The sequence below is a fragment of the Egretta garzetta genome, unplaced genomic scaffold (assembly GCF_000687185.1).
Source record: "Egretta garzetta isolate BGI_Z169 unplaced genomic scaffold, ASM68718v1 scaffold724, whole genome shotgun sequence".
In the NCBI taxonomy this organism is placed as follows: domain Eukaryota; kingdom Metazoa; phylum Chordata; class Aves; order Pelecaniformes; family Ardeidae; genus Egretta; species Egretta garzetta.
Window position 1 is genome coordinate 356944 of NW_009259523.1, and position 22072 is coordinate 379015.

General features: G+C 37.3%; 1 protein-coding gene across 1 annotated transcript in view; it reads right to left on the reverse strand.

Moving 5' to 3' along the window:
* Positions 1–22072, reverse strand: part of FBN2 (fibrillin 2) — a gene marked incomplete at its 5' end in the record, with an annotated part of 179131 nt that overhangs the window by 33176 nt on the left and 123883 nt on the right. The window contains 13 exons of the mRNA XM_009637471.2: positions 1460–1612; positions 2134–2259; positions 3399–3524; positions 4144–4212; positions 5277–5438; positions 9282–9404; positions 9724–9846; positions 12765–12890; positions 14427–14549; positions 15960–16082; positions 17149–17274; positions 21118–21243; positions 21362–21484. Coding sequence (XP_009635766.2) covers positions 1460–1612; positions 2134–2259; positions 3399–3524; positions 4144–4212; positions 5277–5438; positions 9282–9404; positions 9724–9846; positions 12765–12890; positions 14427–14549; positions 15960–16082; positions 17149–17274; positions 21118–21243; positions 21362–21484 — 1629 coding nt within the window. The remainder of the gene's footprint in view (positions 1–1459; positions 1613–2133; positions 2260–3398; positions 3525–4143; positions 4213–5276; positions 5439–9281; positions 9405–9723; positions 9847–12764; positions 12891–14426; positions 14550–15959; positions 16083–17148; positions 17275–21117; positions 21244–21361; positions 21485–22072) is intronic.

Here is a 22072-nt window from a genome sequence, read left to right on the forward strand (position 1 = left end):
GCCCAGAAGGCCAACTGTACTCTGGGCTGCATCAGGAGAAGTGTGGCCAGCATCGAGGGAGGGGATTCTGCCCCTCTGCTCCGCTCTGGGGAGACCTCACCTGGAGTACTGCGTCCAGCTCTGGAGCCCTCAGTACAAGGAGGACATGGACCTGTTGGAGCGGGGCCAGAGGAGGGCTACTAAAATGATCCGAGGGCTGGAGCCCCTCTCTTATGAGGACAGGCTGAGGGAGATGTGGTTGGTCAGCCTGGGGAAGAGAAGGCTGCGGGGAGACCTGATTGCGGCCTTTCAGTACCTAAAGGGGGCCTATAGGAAAGATGGGGAAAATCTTTTTAGTAGGGCCAGCTGTGACAAGACAAGGGGTAATGGTTTTAAACTGAAGCAGGGTAGGTTTAGACTAGATATAAGGAAGAAGTTCTTTACAATGAGGGTGGTGAAACACTGGAACAGGTTGCCCAGAGAGGTGGTGGAGGCCCCATCCCTGGAAACATTCAAGACCTGGTTGGACGGGGCTCTGAGCAGCCTGATCTAGTTAGCGGTGTCCCTGCTCACTGCAGGGGGGTTGGACTAGATGACCTCTAGGGGTCCCTTCCAACCCAAAACATTCTATGATTCTATGATTCTAAATTAATTATCCTGGAACACAGACCAGGCAGCAGGCACCTCTTGTCAACCAGTATCTTCAACCCATGTTACTGCCCAATGACTGTTTTTCCAGAAAGCTCAAAGCAACAGCTTTAGAGATGGGAGTTCTGTAATCATGCATTCAGAAAAGCTGCTTATGCCTACTGTGCCACCCTGGTGGGTCTTACCTACACAAACATAGATTTTTGACACAAACCTAACTAATTAAAAGTAATTCTGTGTCCATACAAGACCTCTGAAAGCCTTGGTATTTATTAGAAAGAAAGAATAAAACCACCACAGTATACACATTTTATAGAGCCCCATCAGCAAAAACAAAGGTCTGAATAATTAGATCTGCCTACAGATACGTGCCTTACAAACATCCTTTTAGCTACAGGGCTGACATAATCTTGCTGCTGATGCGAAGGTCAGTCTGTACTTTCCAAGCCTTTCTATTCATCTCTGAGACACTGACAATAGTTTGTTCCCTTGCTCTTCCCTTCAGTGGCAGCTGAGAGAGAAAATACGCACATTGTTCCTGAATTTTTTTTCATCCAGGGGGAATGACTGGTGCCTTCGAACTATTCGGGCTGTATCTTTCCACTCAACATGGAGTGACACTTCATCCACTTAAAAATATGGAAGAAATACCTATACTTGTTTAGCACACCAAGACTTAATCCAGCTAGTGACAGGATCACAGGGTTTTGTCACACTGCTTTGCGGATACAACAAAGGTTTTTTAGGACTGAAATGTTAACTTTAGCTAATATGTCAAAGGAGCAAATGAGCAAAGAAAGTAACAAAATGGGCTGACTGTAGTAGGCTTTACCTGTTCCAGGAGTTGGACATGGTTCACAAGGTTTGTTCCAGGCTTTCCCAACATTGTATGTGCAGCAACACATCCTTTTGGTCACATTGAAGGGCAGTTCATTCTCACAGGAGGTTCCATTATAGCTTCTGTAGCAAAAACTTTTCCTCATGTCTAGATGTGAGAAGTAACCAACAAACTAATTCAAGTAAATATCAGTGCCCTACCAACCTAGACAGTGGTTCAGTAACTCTGGCTTCTGAATGCAATATAAGCATATGCATGGATGCATTTTAAAATAATTTAAGGATTGAAGTAATCTTTGTCTTAGACTTACCTGAAATTTGACATATTTTCAGTTTTCATTCAAAGACAGAAAGAGGAAAAATTCCCAAGAAATCAGAAACACACTGTAGATGCTCGTCAGATCCATTTGTAGAGAAAAGCCTACCACTTGGAAATTACTAGTGACAATAAAAAAGGATTTCTGAGTTTTGTTAAGGAATAAGAGCACTTGAATGCTGCATGTCAGTCATTGGGATCTCTTCCCTGGCTATAGACATAACTGTCTGGGACTTAAAGGTAGGAAAAAGCTTTAGAACTGGCCTCATCTAAAAGGAAATTTTAAGCAGAGAGTCTGGCCCCGAAACAGTCTGACATTCAGACAGTGCTAGTAGAGATGACATTTTGCATACCCATGCAGTTATGTCCTCCGTTCACCTGCATATATTCAGGTGGGCAAATGCAGGTGTAGTTCCCCAAGGTATTGTAGCAGGTGCCAGGACCACAGACACCGGGATGTGCAACACACTCATCAATATCTAGAGACCAAGCAAAAACACTACTATTAACAAGGGAAAAGAGGACCAAGTCCTAGCAAATGTTTCTGAGAAATACAACCATAATAAACCATGCCAAGATAACAAAAATACTTCATTTAAAGGCTAGCTTGGAAAGTACAGCTTGGATTTGGGTTAAGAAGCTATTATAAAAACCGCTGAAAAGTAATACTGTTAACCTCTATTAAGTCCAGCCAGTGAAGTGCAAGAGAACACCCTGAATAAATTAAAAGTTGTTGAATTCATCACTGAAACTGGAGCATCTTGTGCCCCATCAGCTCCACAAAAGATATTCACCCCTTCTTCTCACAGTGATGTTGCTGTCACTTTTCAGTTCTGTTAACGTGTTCACTGCTCCACTGAGAGATGACCTTCTAAGTACTCTATTTAGAAACAGGGAAGCTGAATAATCGCATAGTCTTGCTGCTCTAACCTTGCATCTCCTTATTTAAGCTATATGGGGTGTAAGCTGGTTTTGCCCATACAATTTTAATTTCAAACACAGTTTGGTCAGTTTTCTTCACCTGACCCTAGTGAAGCCTCAGGATTCACAGGCTGTTTTGAAAGGAGACAATGTTTTTTTTTTCCTCATGCAATGAATGAAGCTGACTTACAACACTCTAAACTAAGAGAAACAATGAAAGATTCTTTACATTTCTGGGACTTCACAATTCTGGTTTTAACACTTATGACAAATCTCAAACACAAAAGGAAGACCAGTATTAACTTTACTTCACATTGCGTAAGTTAAACTGCTGCTCTGAAATACTGTGAAGACGACACCTTTTCTCACTTCAAATACAGGGAACCTAGCGAAACTAGCAGGAGATACAAGGTGTTCCAGTGAGAAGCCAGAAATCATGAATAACCACGTTAGTTTACTGAATACACATAGCTGAGATCTAGAAATAAAACTATTTTTAGATAAACACTACTATATTCAAGTGTTGCATTTCGAGTTTTATATTAATCATATCACTGGTACCACAGATAATGATTTTAGAAATGATTTTAGGTAAGGGTGTGGGTACCATATCCACTTATGGATTTAAGCCTAAGAATGAAAGTGTTGTCCATAATAACTGCATTGTGATAGAGAAGGAGGTTTCAAGGGACTCAACCTTCACAGATTCTTGTCTCTTCACTGAGGTAGTAGCCTTTTGGACATTCACACTGGAAGCTGCCAAAAGTATTGATGCAATTTCCACCTTGGCAGAGACCTGGCAGTTCCTGACATTCATCAATGTCTGAAAACAGAGGAAAAAACCCAACATATTTTCATTCCAGAATGAAAACAAACAAGAGACTTTAAGTATTCCCCTGAAATTTTATCAACTTGTAGCTTTTAACTGTCATGTGGACTTTTTTTTTTTTCTTCTAAATTGTACTTCATGGATGGAGATGCTCATTCTCTTCCATTTAAATAGCTCTTCAGAAGGATGTTTCAGCTTGATGAGCCCATGGAGTTCAACTTCCATTGCTGTTTACAGGAATTTGACATCTAATCCCTAATTCCTGCACATGCATTAAAACCAGAGTTTCTTTGTCCATTGAATGCTTCCTGAAACTTATTCCTGAAACATTCCACTGATAAGCTCTAATTTTCATAAATGACTTATCCTTCAGGGGCCAATTTCAAAGGCCAAGTAAGGAGGCATACAGAAGGTGTGCATTGGCTTATTCTCCTACTGAAATATTCTTTATAGCATGCCTTTTCATCATGTTGTTGTCCAGTTCATATTAGCAGAGGGTTTTGCTTTGCATTAAATGTAATGATTTCTGCAAAATACAGTTCCTGTATACGTCTCTTAGAAGATGACAGATTTTTTTATTACCAGCCACCACAGTAATTTACAATAAACTCACCTTCTAAAATAATAGTGATGGGATTTGGTCTGAATCCTTCTCCCCCTGGACAAAGAGTATTATATTCCGCTGAAGTACAACAAAAGAGAGCATGTCAGTCATATGAAGAACAAAATGCTAACAACAGAAACACAAAATTTCATTTGTGTCTTTAATGAGTCTTCTTCCTTACACTCATTGGTTTTCTACTCTTATTGACCTATTCACAGTAAATAAAGCAAGTGCATTATATCAGTAGAAAATCGATGCAAGATTAAGAGTTTTGCTTAAAACATTACCATAACCTCAGATACTCTTAAGGCTGGCACAATGATGTTTTCTCTGTACTGTGCCTTTACAAAGGCACATATTTTGCATTTTGACTAGGTATTTTACCTGAAATGTCAGTACACCATCCATAAAGGTATGTGTTAAAATTGGAATTCATACTATTATGATACTGCTAAGAACAACATGCTTGACATTTCTGTTGCATTATTCATTCAAACAACTCCAAAGATGTACAAAATTGAAAAGTATCATCAGGTAACAGTTTTGAAAGTATTCAAGAGCAGCTTAGAAATAGTTACCCAACAGTTACCAACACTCTCCTTTGAGAACTACTGCAGCTCTCCAAATTAAAGGCTTGATTTGAGTTCTAAGCATTATTAATTTCTTTATTTCCCTACCAACATGGAGCTGCTGAGTAAAAATTCCTAGTAGATGCAGGTAATCCATTCAATTTTTAAGACATATAAGCATATCTGCAACTACCTTAATTTTTTTTAATGGGAGAAAAGTAAAACCAAAATAGAATAAAATGCCCAAAACTACTCAAAGCACATGGGCCTGGTCCAGTGGGAAGTGCCTGCTAAAGTTACCACTGGTTTATTACTGTGAGAATAGGCACCAAGTCAGTCACAGAAGACTGAAGGTCAGGTCTTCTGACAGCTCCACACCTCTGCATCACCACTCTGACAGCAGCAAGGAGTTTCTATTTTATAATTCTGCCAGAACGCTGCCTCATGAAGAAAATCAGTTTCTTAAATTATACATGTATAGTAATACAGAAGAAGATTTCAAATACTTTCTCCATCCCTTGTTAGCATCTTCTATAATATGAGAGCGCGGAGAATAAGAGAACATTTCCTTACAGCTGTTTACAGGGGGACACGTCTCACAAGGGTTTCCCCAAGCCTTTCCCAGAGAGCAGCAGCATGAGGAACGACTGACTCCAACCCCAATTTCAGTGTTGCAGGACAGGCTCCCATCCCCTCGTGGTCCATACTTCAGGTAGCAATTGCCAACACGGTTATCTACATGCAAAGCACATATGAGTACAGGTGTACACAATGACCCGGACAAAGGAACTGCAGGCATTAATTTTAACATTTCATATCTAGAAGCAGGAATTCAGACAACATTGTGCTTTTGAAGTCATTGGCAAGCTCAAAACACTCATGTACAGTCATAGTTTCTAATGTTGAGAAAGACAACAGGGAGACAGCTACCCATGTACCCATGCCTATTTTGTCAAGAAATATCACATTTTTAATTTACTGCTTGCAGCAAGTGCCAGATGCTACAGCCTTACCAATTTACATAGAGTAAAATGAACACAGTATGATAAATGTGGGTAGTTCATACTTTCAGAATTTCCAGAGTTTTACAAATGTCTTGCTATGATATGGCTTTTTAAATTACCTTTATTTTTAATATTCTACTTTGTTAGGAACTATGTGTTCTCATGATCCTTAAGTTAGTTAAATATGTATAATGTAAAAACACAACTTTGCATTAATTTTCAGACTGAGTATTTATTTGTTTACTACCAATCAAGAGAAAACCTTCAAGCTTTCCAAAGGATTTAAATTTATTCAAATTCAAGTATTAATAGACAAGTTCGAGTGAATCTTTCTGTACAGTTTTAAGAGCATACTGTAGCAGAGGTTGTGGGAAAGGAGAGTGTTCCTGGGCACCACATATTCTACAGCCAATTTCCATATCTCACCGTAAATGTACACTGTTGTAAAGCTAAAATACTCAGTTAAGAATTGAGTGGCAGAGGCATATGTATTCTGTACCTCTGAGCCTCTGAAGGAAAGAGAAGAGACTTGAGGCAGGATATCTTTATCTCCCTAGTGGCAAGATTTACCTGAGATCACTGATCAGCATATGCTGGAGTGGAAGTCCTTTAATTTTTTTTTAAGACAATGTTAGAAGAGAGTAAAATTAACTGCTTTTTTAGAAGGGCATATCCTGTTGTTCTCATTGTGGACTTGAGCTGAAACAACTGCAAAGTGGTTATTCTGAGAATACCTGTCTCCTGTTCTCAGAGGACCTGCATCTCCATTTGTGATAGCATGAGACATCTGCCTTTTTAAGAGAAGCCAAGAAGAGATCTGGCTTCATTCTTCTTGAGAAAAGTGAAAAACAATGAGTATTTTGGAAGACGGCTTCATCCCAAGACCTCAGGCGCATTAAGAACAATAGCAGACACTAGACTTTGGAATGGAGGCAGAGCCTGGAATTCTCTAGCAGAATATCGATATGGAGTCCGTCAAGAGTTTTAGGTTTTGGTTTACTCCTCACATGAGCTGTCTTGACACGGCACCATGATCCTCTTTGCCAAGGATAATATTTCTGTTTCTTCTGAAAGGAACTGGAATTTAAATTCCTCTGCCTGTTTTGCTCAAGCATGCAAGAGAGAGTGCTACTGAAGAGAACCAGAAGTTGCTGACCTTTGACAAGAAGTTTCTGGAACATTTTTCAGCACAACTCATTCCAGAAGCAAGAAACTCCTTTTTCTTGGTGAGATATACTAGCCCTTGTGGATGTTTTTTTCCAAATGACTACAAGCTTAAGAGTGAAAACTGGGTAATCTTTTACCATGTGCCAGTGACACAAACATCATTGCAAGTGAAGTTGCAATTTGAGATTGCACTCTGGAGAGTATAAAGGATCACAAGCGACCTGAACTTCAGTTCCTCCCTCTTTGGACTGTGTAAGTCAGTAAAACAGACATACTTTGGCATACCAAATCTAGAACCAGAACTACCAGCTGCACTGGAATGCCAACTCTCTCTGTTTCCACTTCTCATGCAATATCACTTGACCCTCTGGAAATATTAAAAATTAGAGCTGCTGGTGAAAGAAAAAAAATTCAAAACCTAACAATGCCTATAATCGTATAAAATAGTATAACTAGTATGTTTTTAGTTTCACTTGTCGCCCCATCTCTTCAAAGGCTTCTAAATAAACAGGCACTGAAGTGTCTTTTCATTCAGGATTAGGGCTTTATTTCTATTAGCTTACTCTGATGATATTTCATGGGAAGCAGAGGCTTTGCTTACCCCTGTCAAAACCAAAAGCTTAATGTTCATGGAGTGTGTTTTGCACTTGTCACAGAATCAGGCTACAGGAGATGGAAAAGAGGCTTGCAGATCCTCCCACAGACAGATGTGGATTTCAGTTCTGCCACTGTCTGAAAGTGAACTTGAAAAAAAACCCCAAAACCCCCATGTTTGCTCACGGGGCATCTTGGGAGTCTCCCTTCTGTACAATCAGTCATTGAGAAACTAAGAACGCTTCTCACTCAAGGGAAAGGAAAAGAGGCTTTGTACCAGACAAAGAGACTGCCTTAGTAGTATTTCCTTGGGACAGAAATAAGTAAGGGTCGAACAGTTTTTCAACTGCTTTCTTACTCAACTTTTTTTCTTCTGAGAGGGGGGGCTTGCTCCCTCATTTTGGACTCCAGAGTTGCTAGATTTACCCTTGAGTAGACTCCCTTCCACTGCGGAGGCTTCCTTGTGGAAACATGGGACCCCTGCCAAAAATGTCATTGGGACAACTGGTCCCAAAACAGAGTACCGCTCAAACTCCCATTTTTTTAGTGAAACACAAGTCAGACAGCAGTAGGATAATTCATTGTTGTAAGCTTCTTCAGAGATCACTTAAATTCTTCAGTCATAATTCAGGGCTTGCGAGGCTGATCATACACAGCATATGGTTGTATGAAAGAATGAGGATCTTTCTTAGCAGTTACATGCTGCAGAAGGGGAGCCAAAAAGGCAAGATTTCATTGCTTCAACTGAATCTTCAGATGAGGCAAAGCTAAAAGCTCAAGTCAGGCTGCAACTTCAGATGAAATGTATTAAGGCAGGAATTGTCAGAAAAGTCTACGGGAGACAGAAACACAGGCTTCCAATTCAATGGGAATAGTTCACATAAATTCACTTAATCTTTAAAAATCTTAACTTAAGTTTTAGAATAAATTGGTCAAGACTGTGGGCATCTAAAGGTCTCAAACAGGACTTGCTCCTAGCATCCAGAGAAGCAACAGAGAATATTCATAGGCAAAAATGGAGAAACATGGAAAAGATGAGAAATAAAATTTGTTCTGAAGGAAATCTGCATTTGTTTAGAAATTATTTGCTTAGAATATATTTATTTGCCACCATACTTTACCTTCATTGTAAACATTTAGAAAATGGATAGAATTCTAAGTACCAATTCAGCAGAATATGAGTCTTCCCAAGGTAGTAAAATAAAAAAGGCTGCTTTCCAAATAGAATGTTAGGCTTTCCCAAGGTCACACACAAATCCTTATGGCTGAACGTTAGCCCCTCTCTCAGCCCCCTGCTTCCCCCAGACTTCCCTGGACTGCTAGTATATACTCCAATCACATGACAGAGCTGTATCATGTAGCATGGGGGAAAAGCAATGAAAATTCACTTTAAGTCTATGTAAGCCAGAGAGAATTAAGTAAAATACAGTGAAACATGTATTTTTCTTTGTTTCCAGCCAAACGGGTACCACAACCAGTTTTAATCCCAATTTAGACTTAAGCTGTATGTATAAATTAGTCCCAAGACACATGTAGGATTAAAAATTCACTTTTTTAAATGACAATCATTGACTGTCAGGAGAATGGAAACGCAGGTAATACATGTTTCAACAAATTTTTATAAAGTGTATTTTAAAGAAACTATAAACACCATTATTCAGTTAAAATAACAAAATCCATCTTTAGAAAAACTACATAACAGGATATGCAGCATGTGGAAGTAAAGTTTTTCCATCCTGCTACTCTCATTTGCATAAAAAAAGTTGCCTTGGCTGTGATTTCTAAAGTAATATTTCAGGTAGCTTTTACTTACCCACACAACCCACTCCAGTAGGATTCAGCTGGAAGTCTGGAGGGCAATTACACTCATACCTTCCGGGAGTATTTACACAAAGACCATTAACACAATTAATTGGATCAGCACATTCATCGATATCTAAAATAGGAAAGTTACATTTATAAATCTGCTCACTGGACAGGAAAGAGTAATAATTTTACTTTTTAAGACAAATTGGGCAAGAAAATTTCAAATGCAAGTGAATTGTAGCTGAAATTGAGCAAGAGAACTACTAATAATTCATCAAACATTTAGGAATAACCACAGTACAGCTGCATATTTAAGAAGCCATTCTTTTTGTTCCATTCTTAAACCAACCTCAAAGCATGCAATTATACATGTTGCTTGTTTAGTGGGGAAAATTTGGTGCAATTAAAAAAAAGAAAGTTTGACATATTTCTGAACAGAAGAGATATACCTGTACAGTTTCCCCCGGTTCGATCTAGTTCATAGCCGTCATCGCAGATACAATGGAACATTCCTGGTAGATTATTACAGGTACCAAATACACATATGTTCTGGAAGGAGCATTCATCGATATCTGAAGGAATATATTAATAACAGGAAGTTACATATCATTACCGTATTAATACTACAATAGTGTCTTGTACTATTAAAAGCAAATGAAGACATGTGCAACTTAAATATTTAAAAAAGCAACAATGAGCAATCACTTTTATTTTTGTGTAGGACGCTATGGCTAGGGATTTGTGAGGCATTCTCTGTTAAGTTGCTTGTTACTTATTCATGTTTTACTTCTCAGTGGTTTCAGTTGAACGTGAGGAAGTAATTCTTTACTTTGAGGGTGACAGAGCACCGGAACAAGCTGCCAAGGGGGTTGTGGAGTCTCCTTCTTTGGAGATGTTCAAAACCCTCCTGGACGATGTCCTCTGCAACCTGCTCTAGGTGAACCTGCCTTAGGAGGAGGGTTGGACTAAATGATCTCCTGAAGTCCTTTCCAACCCTTGCCATTCTGTGATTCTGTGTGATTCTGTGAAGTAAAGATAGCAAACCTGCCTTCTGAGGACTCAGAATGAAAGGTAAGTCAAAAACCCAGTAAGTTCCCTTCAAAATGTGCACTGAACAGAATGAAGTGTAACACCATACAAAGGTGTCAGTCATTTCCTCACTCACAGTCTGCAACATTTTACTAAATAGCAAGTAAGATTTTCAGAATACCATTCTCAGGAAAAAAAGTGTACTAAGAAGAAAGAGAGGGAGTAGGCATTGACAGTTAATTATATCTCCTTGAAGAAAGGATACAAGGAAAAGGAATATAGGAAGGAAGAATTATCTATGATGTTCTCAAGCCCACGTTAAACCAGTTATACAGTAACTACATATAGGTGAGCTAAAATGCATGTAAAGGACCGCCTGTGTGATCATGTAAATTGAAGATGAAATAAAGTTGAAAGACCCTGACAGAAAATTAGATGACTGTCAACTACAGTGCTAGAAAAGGACTTAAATATTTAACAGCATAGAGTGCAAAGTTATGGTTTTAGACACAAAGTGTAATGGACTTCTGAGCTAAAGTAAGATAAGAGGGGAAAAATCCTTGCATGTACTGTCTGATAGCAAGACTTTTAAGTTGCCAAAATAAAGCAGCTGTGCAAAAGGCTAATGCGACCCTAGCATGTACTGGTGAACTTTTTCTAGCAGAGACAGGAAAGGGGAAAACGTTAATACTGTTTTACAATGCACAGCTAAATCCTCATTTTAAATTCTGTGTACGGTGCTCTGTTCAAGACTCATGAGCTAAAATCGGATGAGGCATAAAAAAGGGATATTAAAATTATTAGAGTAATGAAATATCTATTCTGAACTTGGCTTACTTGCCTTATCCAAAGTTTGAGAAGTGATATAATGCCTCTTTATAGAACATACGAGAAAGGGTAACTTTTGAGGGAAGAAGAGAGACAAATTTTTAAGGGAAAATTAAATTTAAGATAAATGCCTAATATCCAACAGTCCTGAGTAAATTTAAACTGGAAATTAAAAGAAGGTCTTTAAGCACTTGGGAGTACGGGCATGGAATGACCTCCAGATCAGGTCATGAACATAATTTGTGTTCAGATGAAGCTTTCTAGAGAAAAGACTGTATCATTGAGAAGCTAATGTACTGACATCTCAAGGGATTTTGGAAGAAATTGGAGGAATGATTTGTATTACAATTATTGTATTAAATCCAGGGTTTGGATTTTGTCCCTTGATTGCAGAAATCAGCCAAGAAGTCACTTTACCATACGACAAATTAATATATCAACTTAAAAAAAAAAAAAGATAACTTCTTCTAAGTATTCAGCACACAAATCTTTTCGTTCTCCAACAGCACAATTTAATCTATGGAATGGTTTCAGATCTCTGTTGGAATCACAGTAATGTACCAATATACCAAGCATTTTTCCAAAATTCTCCAATTTATTTTTCAGAGTATCATTGCAGACCAATTGAAAAGCTGTCCCAGGAATTAGAATCACATTGTTTCTCAAAAAATTTATTAGCCGATTATGTATTTGGGGATTTTTATTAGAACATTGTTATGACTGTAATATGACTAACTGAGCTGCGCTGAGAAGTTCAGTGAAGATGATTGACACTGCTTGGTAACTACTAACAGATTTGACCAAAACAGTTGCGTAGCTAGTATTTCAGAAGCATCTGCAATTTTTCTACAACTAGAAGCTTGATTCATACAAGTACAGCTGAATGTAGAACATGCCAAGTTATGGACTGAATTTTAGAGACTACATTTTGGAATCTGTTTTAATATCTCATGAAGAATTTTTATTTTATAAGACGTTATGAGGTTAAAGTTAAAAAGCTTTGGAGCACCAGCTAAAAAGATTTTATCTAATATACAGTTCTCCTATATTAAACAAACAAAAAAAAAGATGTAAGAACAAAACAGGGAATAGAAGCTGAATTGGACTGGAAAGATAATTCCTTTTACACTTCAGATGATCTGGTACAATATTCAGAGTGAAAGGGTGATGATAAAAGATCTCCAGTTTACATTTTAAGGAGTGTTACAAACTTGTCAAATATAGCAGTGATTTGCCTCCTTCCATTTTCCTGAAAACAATTATTTTAAAAAGAGGTCACTTAATGCAGTTTGTGTCTCCTGTGTAAATACACTAAATAAACCAGTGATGACAACAGGATTTTCCACACACTATTCACTAGTGACAAAAAGAAGAGAAATAATTAAACCCAAATTACTGAGCCAAATCCCTACTCTGGGATTTTTGGACCAAGGCCAGGAAAGCTTCATAAAAAGATGAAAGCTACTTTCAACATAATTCACACTGCAAAATAATACTTGCTTAAAGAATTTACTTATATGTGAAGCACGTGCTAATATTCTGCTTCCAGGCTGAGGTCCTTCCAGCACTTCTTGTTTGCTTTATAGCAGCCAATCCAAACTCAGAAAACGAATTTGCAGTAACGGTGGCTTACCTTGGCATGACTTGCTGTCCGAGGCGGGAGTGAAACCCATCTCACACTCACAACGGTAGGCACCAGGGACATTCAAACACTGCCCATTTTCACACAGATTAACATTTTCTGCACACTCATCAACATCTGTGGGGGATAGAAAATTTCTTCAAAACCACATTTCACAAACAAAATACAAATAATATTATCCTGACATTCAAAATAATAGTGCTGTTGAGTACTGTTGACATAAAACAAAACATTTACACCTCAAGATGAAGTAAATTGAAAGAATGCAGAAAAGCAAGCATAATGTAATTTCCAAAATTATTCCGTGTTTTGCATAAACAGATTTTTTTTAATAGTGCAAGGTTTTCAGATTCAGTACTATTAGCTTTGACAAGTAAGTTGAATACTTTGCTTACAAAGTCAAAACTTTGTCTCTTGATATATATTGCTATGTTAATTTGACATAAAATACATTCAAAAGGCAAATTTTCTAGAGTGAATCATACATAGAAAATTATTTTCATATGCATTTTAGAAAATATTCTTTGAGGATTATGAACATTACAACTACCATTTGCACACTCCTGGAGATTCTTTAGTATGCCCCAAAGTTATTTTTTATCTTTTTAAGAGCTATGAAAGAACAGAATGACACAGGAAGGCATTCACCATTGCAGTCATCATAAGGTCTCATAATTTTGTCAGATATGCTTACGATTGTAAAAAAAATTTCCAATACACTTTGTTCACTTTCTTAGTCAATCCCTAGTGTCTCATCTGATTTTTAAAAAACAGAACATCTGAAACATAGTGTGTTAATAATAGGGAGGAAAGTTCTTGTTCATTAAGCATGAACTTGAAACACCTAGACAAATAATATTTGAAGATTCTTATTCTGACATAAAAAACTCTTGCAATACTAATCAGAAGACTGTCTTGTTAAGGTGTATATTAATTTTGATTTTAAATTAGCCAGTTAGCTAATAATTAATGCATTCACATTAGTTTCTAGGTATTTTACTATCATTAGGATGCCTTCCTTCAAACTTTCAAATTTGCTGACCACATACAGGACATGTTAGAGGTCAAGAGCAGAGATATTGTTGCATCTCCATTCTGTATGTGATAAAAACCACAGTAACCCAATACTCAGCCATTAATGTTTAATGTAAACCAGTATTAATTCTTAACAGCGAGCATTTACCAACAAATCTAAATGCAGAGATCATGGGTAATATCTTTCAACTGTAATTCATTTTTCTTTTTTAAAAGTCCTATGCTAATGATTAAATCCTGTTCAGCTAACATAGTAAGGGGAAACCAGATGATGCCTTCCCTGCCAGAGACAGACAGACCTGGCCTACAAGACAGGAGCCATAACAGAGAGCTGGTGTTTTGTGTTCTCAATTAGAGAGCCTGCTGCTGCAAGCAGCACTTGCTCATTCAAAAAAAATTGGCATGAAGAGCAAGAGGAGGAGGATGAGGAAGCAGACAGGACCCAGGGGGTCCAATTTGGCACACACAAAAGAACAATCAGTTGCCTTTGTTAGCATTTCTACAGCAGATGGGAAGAATCCTGACCTTAAAAGACACTTTTACATTTACTACTATTTGCAAAGCTTCCGTACAACAGAAACATCCAATGACAAGTCATCTTTCACAGAAATTTCCTACCAGAACAAGTAAATCCATCCCCAGTAAATCCCTCTGCACAGGCACAGCGGTATGAGCCTGGGGTGTTCACACACTGAGCATTCACGCTGCACTGGTGGGTCCCATTGGAGCATTCATCAAGATCTGCACATCAGGGGCAAAAGAGTGCAAGCAGCAACAGAGCAGTTAGTATACTTGGCTTACAATTAACTCTTAAGCTAATAAGCACAGCTGCAGACATGATTTATGTCTCCACAAATATACAAAGTTCTCATTAGAAGATATATGGTTAACCTATAGTGACTTCATTTTAGTATTTCTTCCTTTAAATTAAAATGCATGGGATTGGGTAGAATGTTCCAGCAACAGATGGAATTCAGCTGACTCGCAACTCGAATGTTAATAACCTGTTAAAGAACTTGAATTCAAATTGAGTTAAAAACCCAATAACCCAAAGAAATAGTGAGGTGAAAATCTGCCATACATTTGGAGAGTCTTCTCAAGAAACAGAAGAATGTGACAACAGTGTAACGCCATAAAAGTTAATGCAAGCTTTCTTACTTACTTGGATGTCAACTTGAAGAAAAAAAGAAAAAAAAAAACAGAAAAAACAAATTAAAAATAGGAGATTTTCCTTCCTCTCAAGGACACACCTGATGAGAATGGCCACAAGGGGCCATGACATCTGATCCACACTAGCTAGTGCTATGGGGTAGCCAGCAGTCCCTTCTCACCCATCTGCAGAGTGGTCTCCTGGAAGAACACTCTGTACCCAGGAGCTATTCTAACTACGTGGATGCTGCTGAAAAACTTCTTAAAGTTTTCTCCTTCAAATGGGCCTTTTTATTTGCTCAGTAGAACCTCACCTATTTTTAATTAAATGATAAAAAAGACCAGGGGGCCTTCCCCTTTTTCTCTGGCCTGCAGTAAAATACCATAATATGGTACTTATTCTTTCACATATTACACATATAAAGCCTAATTCTTAAATGAAGCTCCTCTTCCATAGATCCCAAAACGTTCTGGAAAAAAAGGTCTTTTACACACCAAACTATAAAATGAAGGCAAGGGGACATGATGATACTCTAGCAGGCCAGCAGAAAAAGAATCAAGTTTCTCATACCTCAAGTCAAATCTGCTTTATATTAGGTTATGTAAACTAAGATACACCACTGGACATTTACAATAAATGGTATTAAGTAACAGGAATAGCTTAGTGGCAGGAAATCACAAACCAAATTCCATTTTATTTTTGATTGCATTTTTTATTTTGCACATTCTAGCAGTTGAATGCAAACTTTGTAAAATACATAGTTAATTCAGTAAGATGTTACGTAGACAGGCTTCTGAGAAAAGAACGGTTTTTTTTCTCAGAATACCAAACCCCTGAAGTGTAAGAATCTTGCATACCCATCTATCCGCAGAGTGCAGCAGATAGAAACAAAGCATTATTCTTCTAACAGAGTATTCACACAGTCACGTTACATGTTTTCATTAAAAACTAAACAAAACAAAACAAAAAAAAGATAAAAGGTTTATTTTTCAGATACTTACCAATACATTTAATGCCATTTCCAACCCATCCTTCTCTGCAACTACATTTAAAACTTCCTGGTATATTCACACACGAGGCATGCATGTCACAGTTGTGAGCACCAGTCTCACACTCATCCACGTCTACAAGCACAAAATAAACTATTAGTATTTACATCAGGAGCACTGGACTATTACGAATTATGTTGCTTTTACATGTTGCTTATTTCCACTGTGCAGGTTTCCAGTCCTTCAAAAAACAAATGTTCACACCTACAGAGTAATTCAAGCAAGTTCCTTCATGTCATACATTCATAAAAAATAGTGACAACTGTATTTTCGTTTTGTTGTTTGTAAGCATGACAAAATTAGTCTGCTTTCCTGCATCTGCTTTTCAGTTTGAAAGTAAAGCTATTTTCCAGACTTATTAAACATGCTGATCTTGATATATCTAAAAATGGGATGAGACCTTTGGGTGTGCAGGCACGTTTCAGTTATAAAAATGGTTAGTCCAAGGTTTTAGTAATTATAGAACAAATTCTTAAAGACAAAATTATAAGAGAAATTCTGTCAACTTTCCCAGAAGAATAATTTTGAATGAACTTGACTACCTGAACACAGTGGACTCAGCTTGCAGAAGAAAATGTAGCGCTTAACTATCACAGGAATTCATAGAGTTTGAAACTGACTATGATTCTTTAAGATTTGTCAGCATGGGTTGAAGGGTGGTGTATATTTTCCCTTTTACATCATCACTTTTTTTCTTTCTTTCTTAATACTTTTTTTTTCTTTTCTCTTGTTCTTAGACTACAGGGTCATTTCCTGGAGCTTTAATTGACAGATGAGTTCACACTTTAAGTATGTATGACAAATGAGTACTGATAAAATACTTCCTAATATAAATGCAGCTGTGCCCACCCAAGCTATGTTTCATACCATAGATATTCCCCTAGTCTATGCTGATAAAAGCTTTGCTTTCAAAATTACAGTTTCATAAGGGACCTCCCATATCATATTGATACTGGTCAAGGAACATACATTTTCAAACTCTGGATACATGTTGACAAATGTAAAATACTTACTCTTATATTTACTATTATGTACAGATACCAGTCTCTCACTTGTGTGTGAACACTTGTGCATTTATTTTACTTGAAAGCCAACCAAGATATGTGCACACCATGACATATGTGCTGGAAATTTGTTTTACCTGTGCATCCAGTGGTTCCTTTCTTGACTGAATATCCTAGCTGACAGTGACAAATGAAGGAACCTTTAGTGTTTTCACACTCCCCAAACATACAGACATTGGAATTCAAATCACATTCGTTCACATCTGTAAGTGCACATAAATTAATTATTAGTTGAACAATACTGTCATTTAATAGCACAGTTTGCTTTTCTGGAATACTTTCATTCAGGTGAAAACATCAGAAGCCTGGTCCACCCCTATGACATGTTGTATTTACTAATCTTCATCATAATGAATTTCAGCCATTCCATTCTGTATTCTTTCAATTCCCTAAAAACATGTAAGGATGAATATGCGGTTCAAATACCACAGTGTTTTCTAATTTGTTTAGAATGCTAATTATTGGACTATGAAGTCAAATACTTCTTATAAGAATCACTTCAAGGCATTTTTTTAAAAACATGTTCTTCATGATAACATAGCTGTAATTTTCTTCAAAAGAATAATTTATACAGTAAATTTATTACTTTTCCTCTACTGATATTATCTACAGGTTTCAATTTGCACATTTTGATCACTATTTAAAATTGAATAATGATATATACAAGTAAGTCAATACTTCTGAACAGCATTTATCAAAACCATGAAAAATAGTAAACTCAGACAGTTTTTTTAAAAAAAATTCAACTTAGGAAAGACAATGAATCTTATGAAACAATAAAACTGGTGTAAGAAGAAACTAGAATTGGGCACCTTTCAAGCAGGTAACTGAGGAGTTTCATCTGACTGCTTTGAGTCATACTGCAGTGGGGCCAGATGGCCCAGGAGCTTTTAAAATACTTTGTCCAATGTTTCCGTTTGTTCCTTGAAATGATATTAACTAACAGTATTATATTATGACATTACAAAGAGTCACTGTACTGTGGATGAAATGGCATTTCTGGTATTTGTAGTTGTCCTTCTGAGTGAAGAAAGATGTCATGTAAACCAGCCAAAGCAGAGGCCCCCATCACATATAAATTAAGTCTAATAAGTGGGATATAATTAATATTAGCTTGCCTTAAACCTCAATATAAGCGTGCCAAAACAGTGTAACTAGCAATAGCACATAAGTCTTGTGCAATATTGTGATGGCATAGCCAGACACAGTTTTGCGTAAGGATGTGAGCAAGGAGACTGCCAAAAGGACAAAGACGGGCATAGCTGCATGTAGGACACATCACAGTCATAGAATTTTCCACACAAAGGACAATATAAGCACAAGGGACTGCAGATAGGCAGGAAAACCTCACAGGTACACCGGGAGAATGACTTGCAAGATAAGAAAACAAGATAAGCCCTACAAGGGGTAGAAAGGACCCTCCTTTTTGTAAGGAGCATAAAAAGCATAAAAATATAAGCATGGGAAATTGGAGAAGAAAGAAGACAGACCCAGTTCAGTTCCAGCTTTTCCTGTAGACAAGTGCTCAAGCCCCATCACCTTGACCGTTGTGACTAAGCAACACCAAGGGCTGGGAGCCAGTCAATGCAAACTACATGCAACAGCTCTGTGGTATTGTGCACTTGCATATAATTTAGAATGTGATTGTTAAAAACTGACAGTTTTGTACGTGTAGCGGTAATGATCAATATTGTGTAAGAACTGACCATTGACCAGTGTGGTTACTAAATTAATTTAGTAAAATATAGTTTTGTATTTTATAACAGGGCTGATTTCATCAGTCTTCTAAATACTCTGCTTACAGCAACCTTTATCTCCCTAGTATATGCAGCTGTCACACTAAGACGCAACGGAAAGCTGCCATGCTCTAAGTCTCCTCAGCTGAAGGAGCTGCAGACATACCTTTGTACTTCTACTTACTGAGACACCACTGGAACATAAGAATTGAACTGCTTCTTCCAAATTCTCACTGGAAAAGCCTGAACTATGAAACATATCAAATAGGGAACTCTTAACACCATAAGGATACTTCAAACTCCTTCTCTTAGTAGCTCATGGCTATGAGTAGCTCTGGAACAGCCTTCCATCTAGGTTTCAGAGAATGTCTATGGATCGTTGGCAGCTTTTTAGTACAGACCGGTATCTATCATTCTGCTATGCCATTAGAAAATGGGTAGCTAGGAAATAATTTTTATTAGTGATCGCAAGTGCGTATGTGTGTGTGTCGGGGCGAATTCCTTGCTGACAAGAAACAAAGTCCCTCTGATCCTGAAAGCAGCTGAAAGAAAGTTCAAGACATTTCAAGAGAGGAAGAAAAATCAAAATGTCTGTGAAAGCTGAGGTGAAGTAGGAATGAAAGAAGGGGTCAATAACTATTGTCCTAGTGGTGTTGCTGAAAGACAGTTTGGGAGAGGGTAAAAAGCAGAGACAAAAGCCTTGAGAAGAAATGCTTCCAAAAGTTAGAGCTCTCTCTGGCACACACAAAACCACAAAGCCACCACAAAGGTAACATCCAGGAGACGTCAAGCTGCGAGCTGAGTGGGGAGAGACTCTTGCAGAAAGAACATGTGATAAGCCACAACCAGAAAAGTTTTCCTGCAGCCATATTAAAAAAAAAAAAAACAGTCAGAAGGAAAAACAGAGCATCAGGACTGTAGATGTGCTCTTGTGCCAGACTCCCTCCCCAGACAACTCAACAATGTGGCTGCTCAGCACTTGCTGCCTGGATGCAGACTGAAGTTTCAAAAGAAAAGGAAGTTTGTTACTGATGTACTGTAATACAATACATTATTCCAGAATTTAACTCATCTGAAAGCTAAATAGTTTATAATTAAAGATCTGGTTACAAACTTGCAGTTAAAACATAGTCTTATTGTAAGTTACACCTATGTCAACTTTTTGACTTTATTCAAATAGCTTCAGTTTTGCACAAGTTAAATGGCAAATATGATCTAATTTCACATACTGTCAAATAAATGTAAGATACTGCAAATATTTCTTCTGGAAAAAAAAATACAGTACTTTGTTCAAAGTAGTGGTAGGTCCAGTAAGAAACTGTAGTTACCCCAGAGGCTTTTTGATAAACTGAATGATGCTGTTAGCAAGGTAAGCAATTACATACAGGGCAGAAATTCACACTTTCCCACTGTAGGTTTCTAATCTTAATATCAGACACCGTTTTACTACAGAATAACATTTAAGAGCAGTTGTGTGTAAAATGAAAAAAGTACCTGACTTTACAGTTATTAACATGGCTAATACAAAAAAAAATTACTGAAAAGATAGTTCTGAACTTTCAATTTGGTTGTGTCAACATGGAATATGTGCGCAAAACTGAAAACAAGAACCTGGAATAACATAAAAGTGAATGTGAAAAGAGAATCTTACATTCAACTCTAATGATGGAAAAAAGGAGACAAAACCATCTCAGGACAGCTTTGCTCAGCATTACATATACCTAGTTTCTCCTCACTGTGTATCTCTGTGTGAGTGTGCACATGTGCAAAGTGAAGGCTTGTTTGACAGATGCTCAAAAAATATAAAAAATGTTATTAGTATAGTGAAAACCACCTTAAAATATGAAACATATGAAACTTTATATTACACGTAAAAGGTAAGAACTTCACATAAACACCAAGATAAACTAAGCAAGGGTGAGGTTAATTTAAGGAGATACTTTAATTTCCTTTATAATTAGTCATGATAATTTTCTGTAGTTCAGGGAATAAACTAAAACATTTATAAGAGACAGAAGAAAATGCTGGGGCACTCAATAATCGCTTCTCAATAGAAATGCTTTAGAGGAATCATATAATTACAATTAAATCACTCCTATTTTTGGAAGTCTGTGATTTGATTCATCTTTAAGGACTTTTCACATTTTTTTCTACTCTTTTCTAATGTGATAGGCAAGAAAGATCCACAAGGTTTTATTTTGATATTATACGTAGTTTCATACCCACTTTCAAGGATTCAGCAGAACATCCTAAAATATTAGCTGCAGAATTTTTAGACTTGTATTAAATTTGGTGCATACAGCTCCTTACCAATACAAGTTTTCATGTCCATAGAAGCCATAAATCCATCATAACAGAGACAACGATACTCTCCTGGAATATTAGTACATTGCCCACCATCACAGATATCGGGATTGTTTTCACATTCATCAATATCTGGGAAGAAAAAAGCAGATAATCATTCTGTTGCTCTGGTAAGAATCAGCTAAAAGAATACCATGTTCATCTTGGCTGAAAGATACAATGCTTAAACTTTAAAGATACTAAAACCTACCTGCACACGTCCTGACATCTGGCATTAGAGCATAGCCATCACTGCAGCTACATTCATAGCTGCCTTCTGAGTTAGTGCAGTGGGTGTCACAGCCTCCATTCATTATCATACATTCATCAATATCTGGGGAAGCAACATCAGTAGTAGTAAGTCTAGTTTTATAAGCAAAAGTCATCTTCTCTTGCCATTTTACTTAGCAGATGAAATAGTTTATCAGTGATATGATTCTGAATTTTTGTTCTCACTCTACTGTTTCCACTTTATATTTTGTTCAGCTTTCTCTTTTAACTGCATTTTCATCTGTGGAAGCAAGTGGCTACTTTCAGTTGTTGCTTTTGTTCATATGTGCTACTAGGGATATAAAAAAAGGGGCAAAAGACAACATGTGGAGAGGAAAGAAAAGCCCTGGGAAAACCTACATTTCATTAAAGCTTGAAATGTAGCACAAATTTATATTTTTGCAAAAAATAAACAAAACCAACAAATAAAAAAACCTCCCAATACCTCTGTTCTCTTTACCAATGTGATGTCAACTACATAATTCAGTATTACTATAGTGAAGGATTTACAAGGTGTACACAGTAAGGAGAAAAAGTGAAACTATCAATGCATGGTGCTGCTCTCACTTGATCAAGAAATCAAGCAATATCTTCTGCTTCTTAGCTCAAGCCTCTGATTTTAATGGAGGAGTACCATAAGAATACTTTTTCT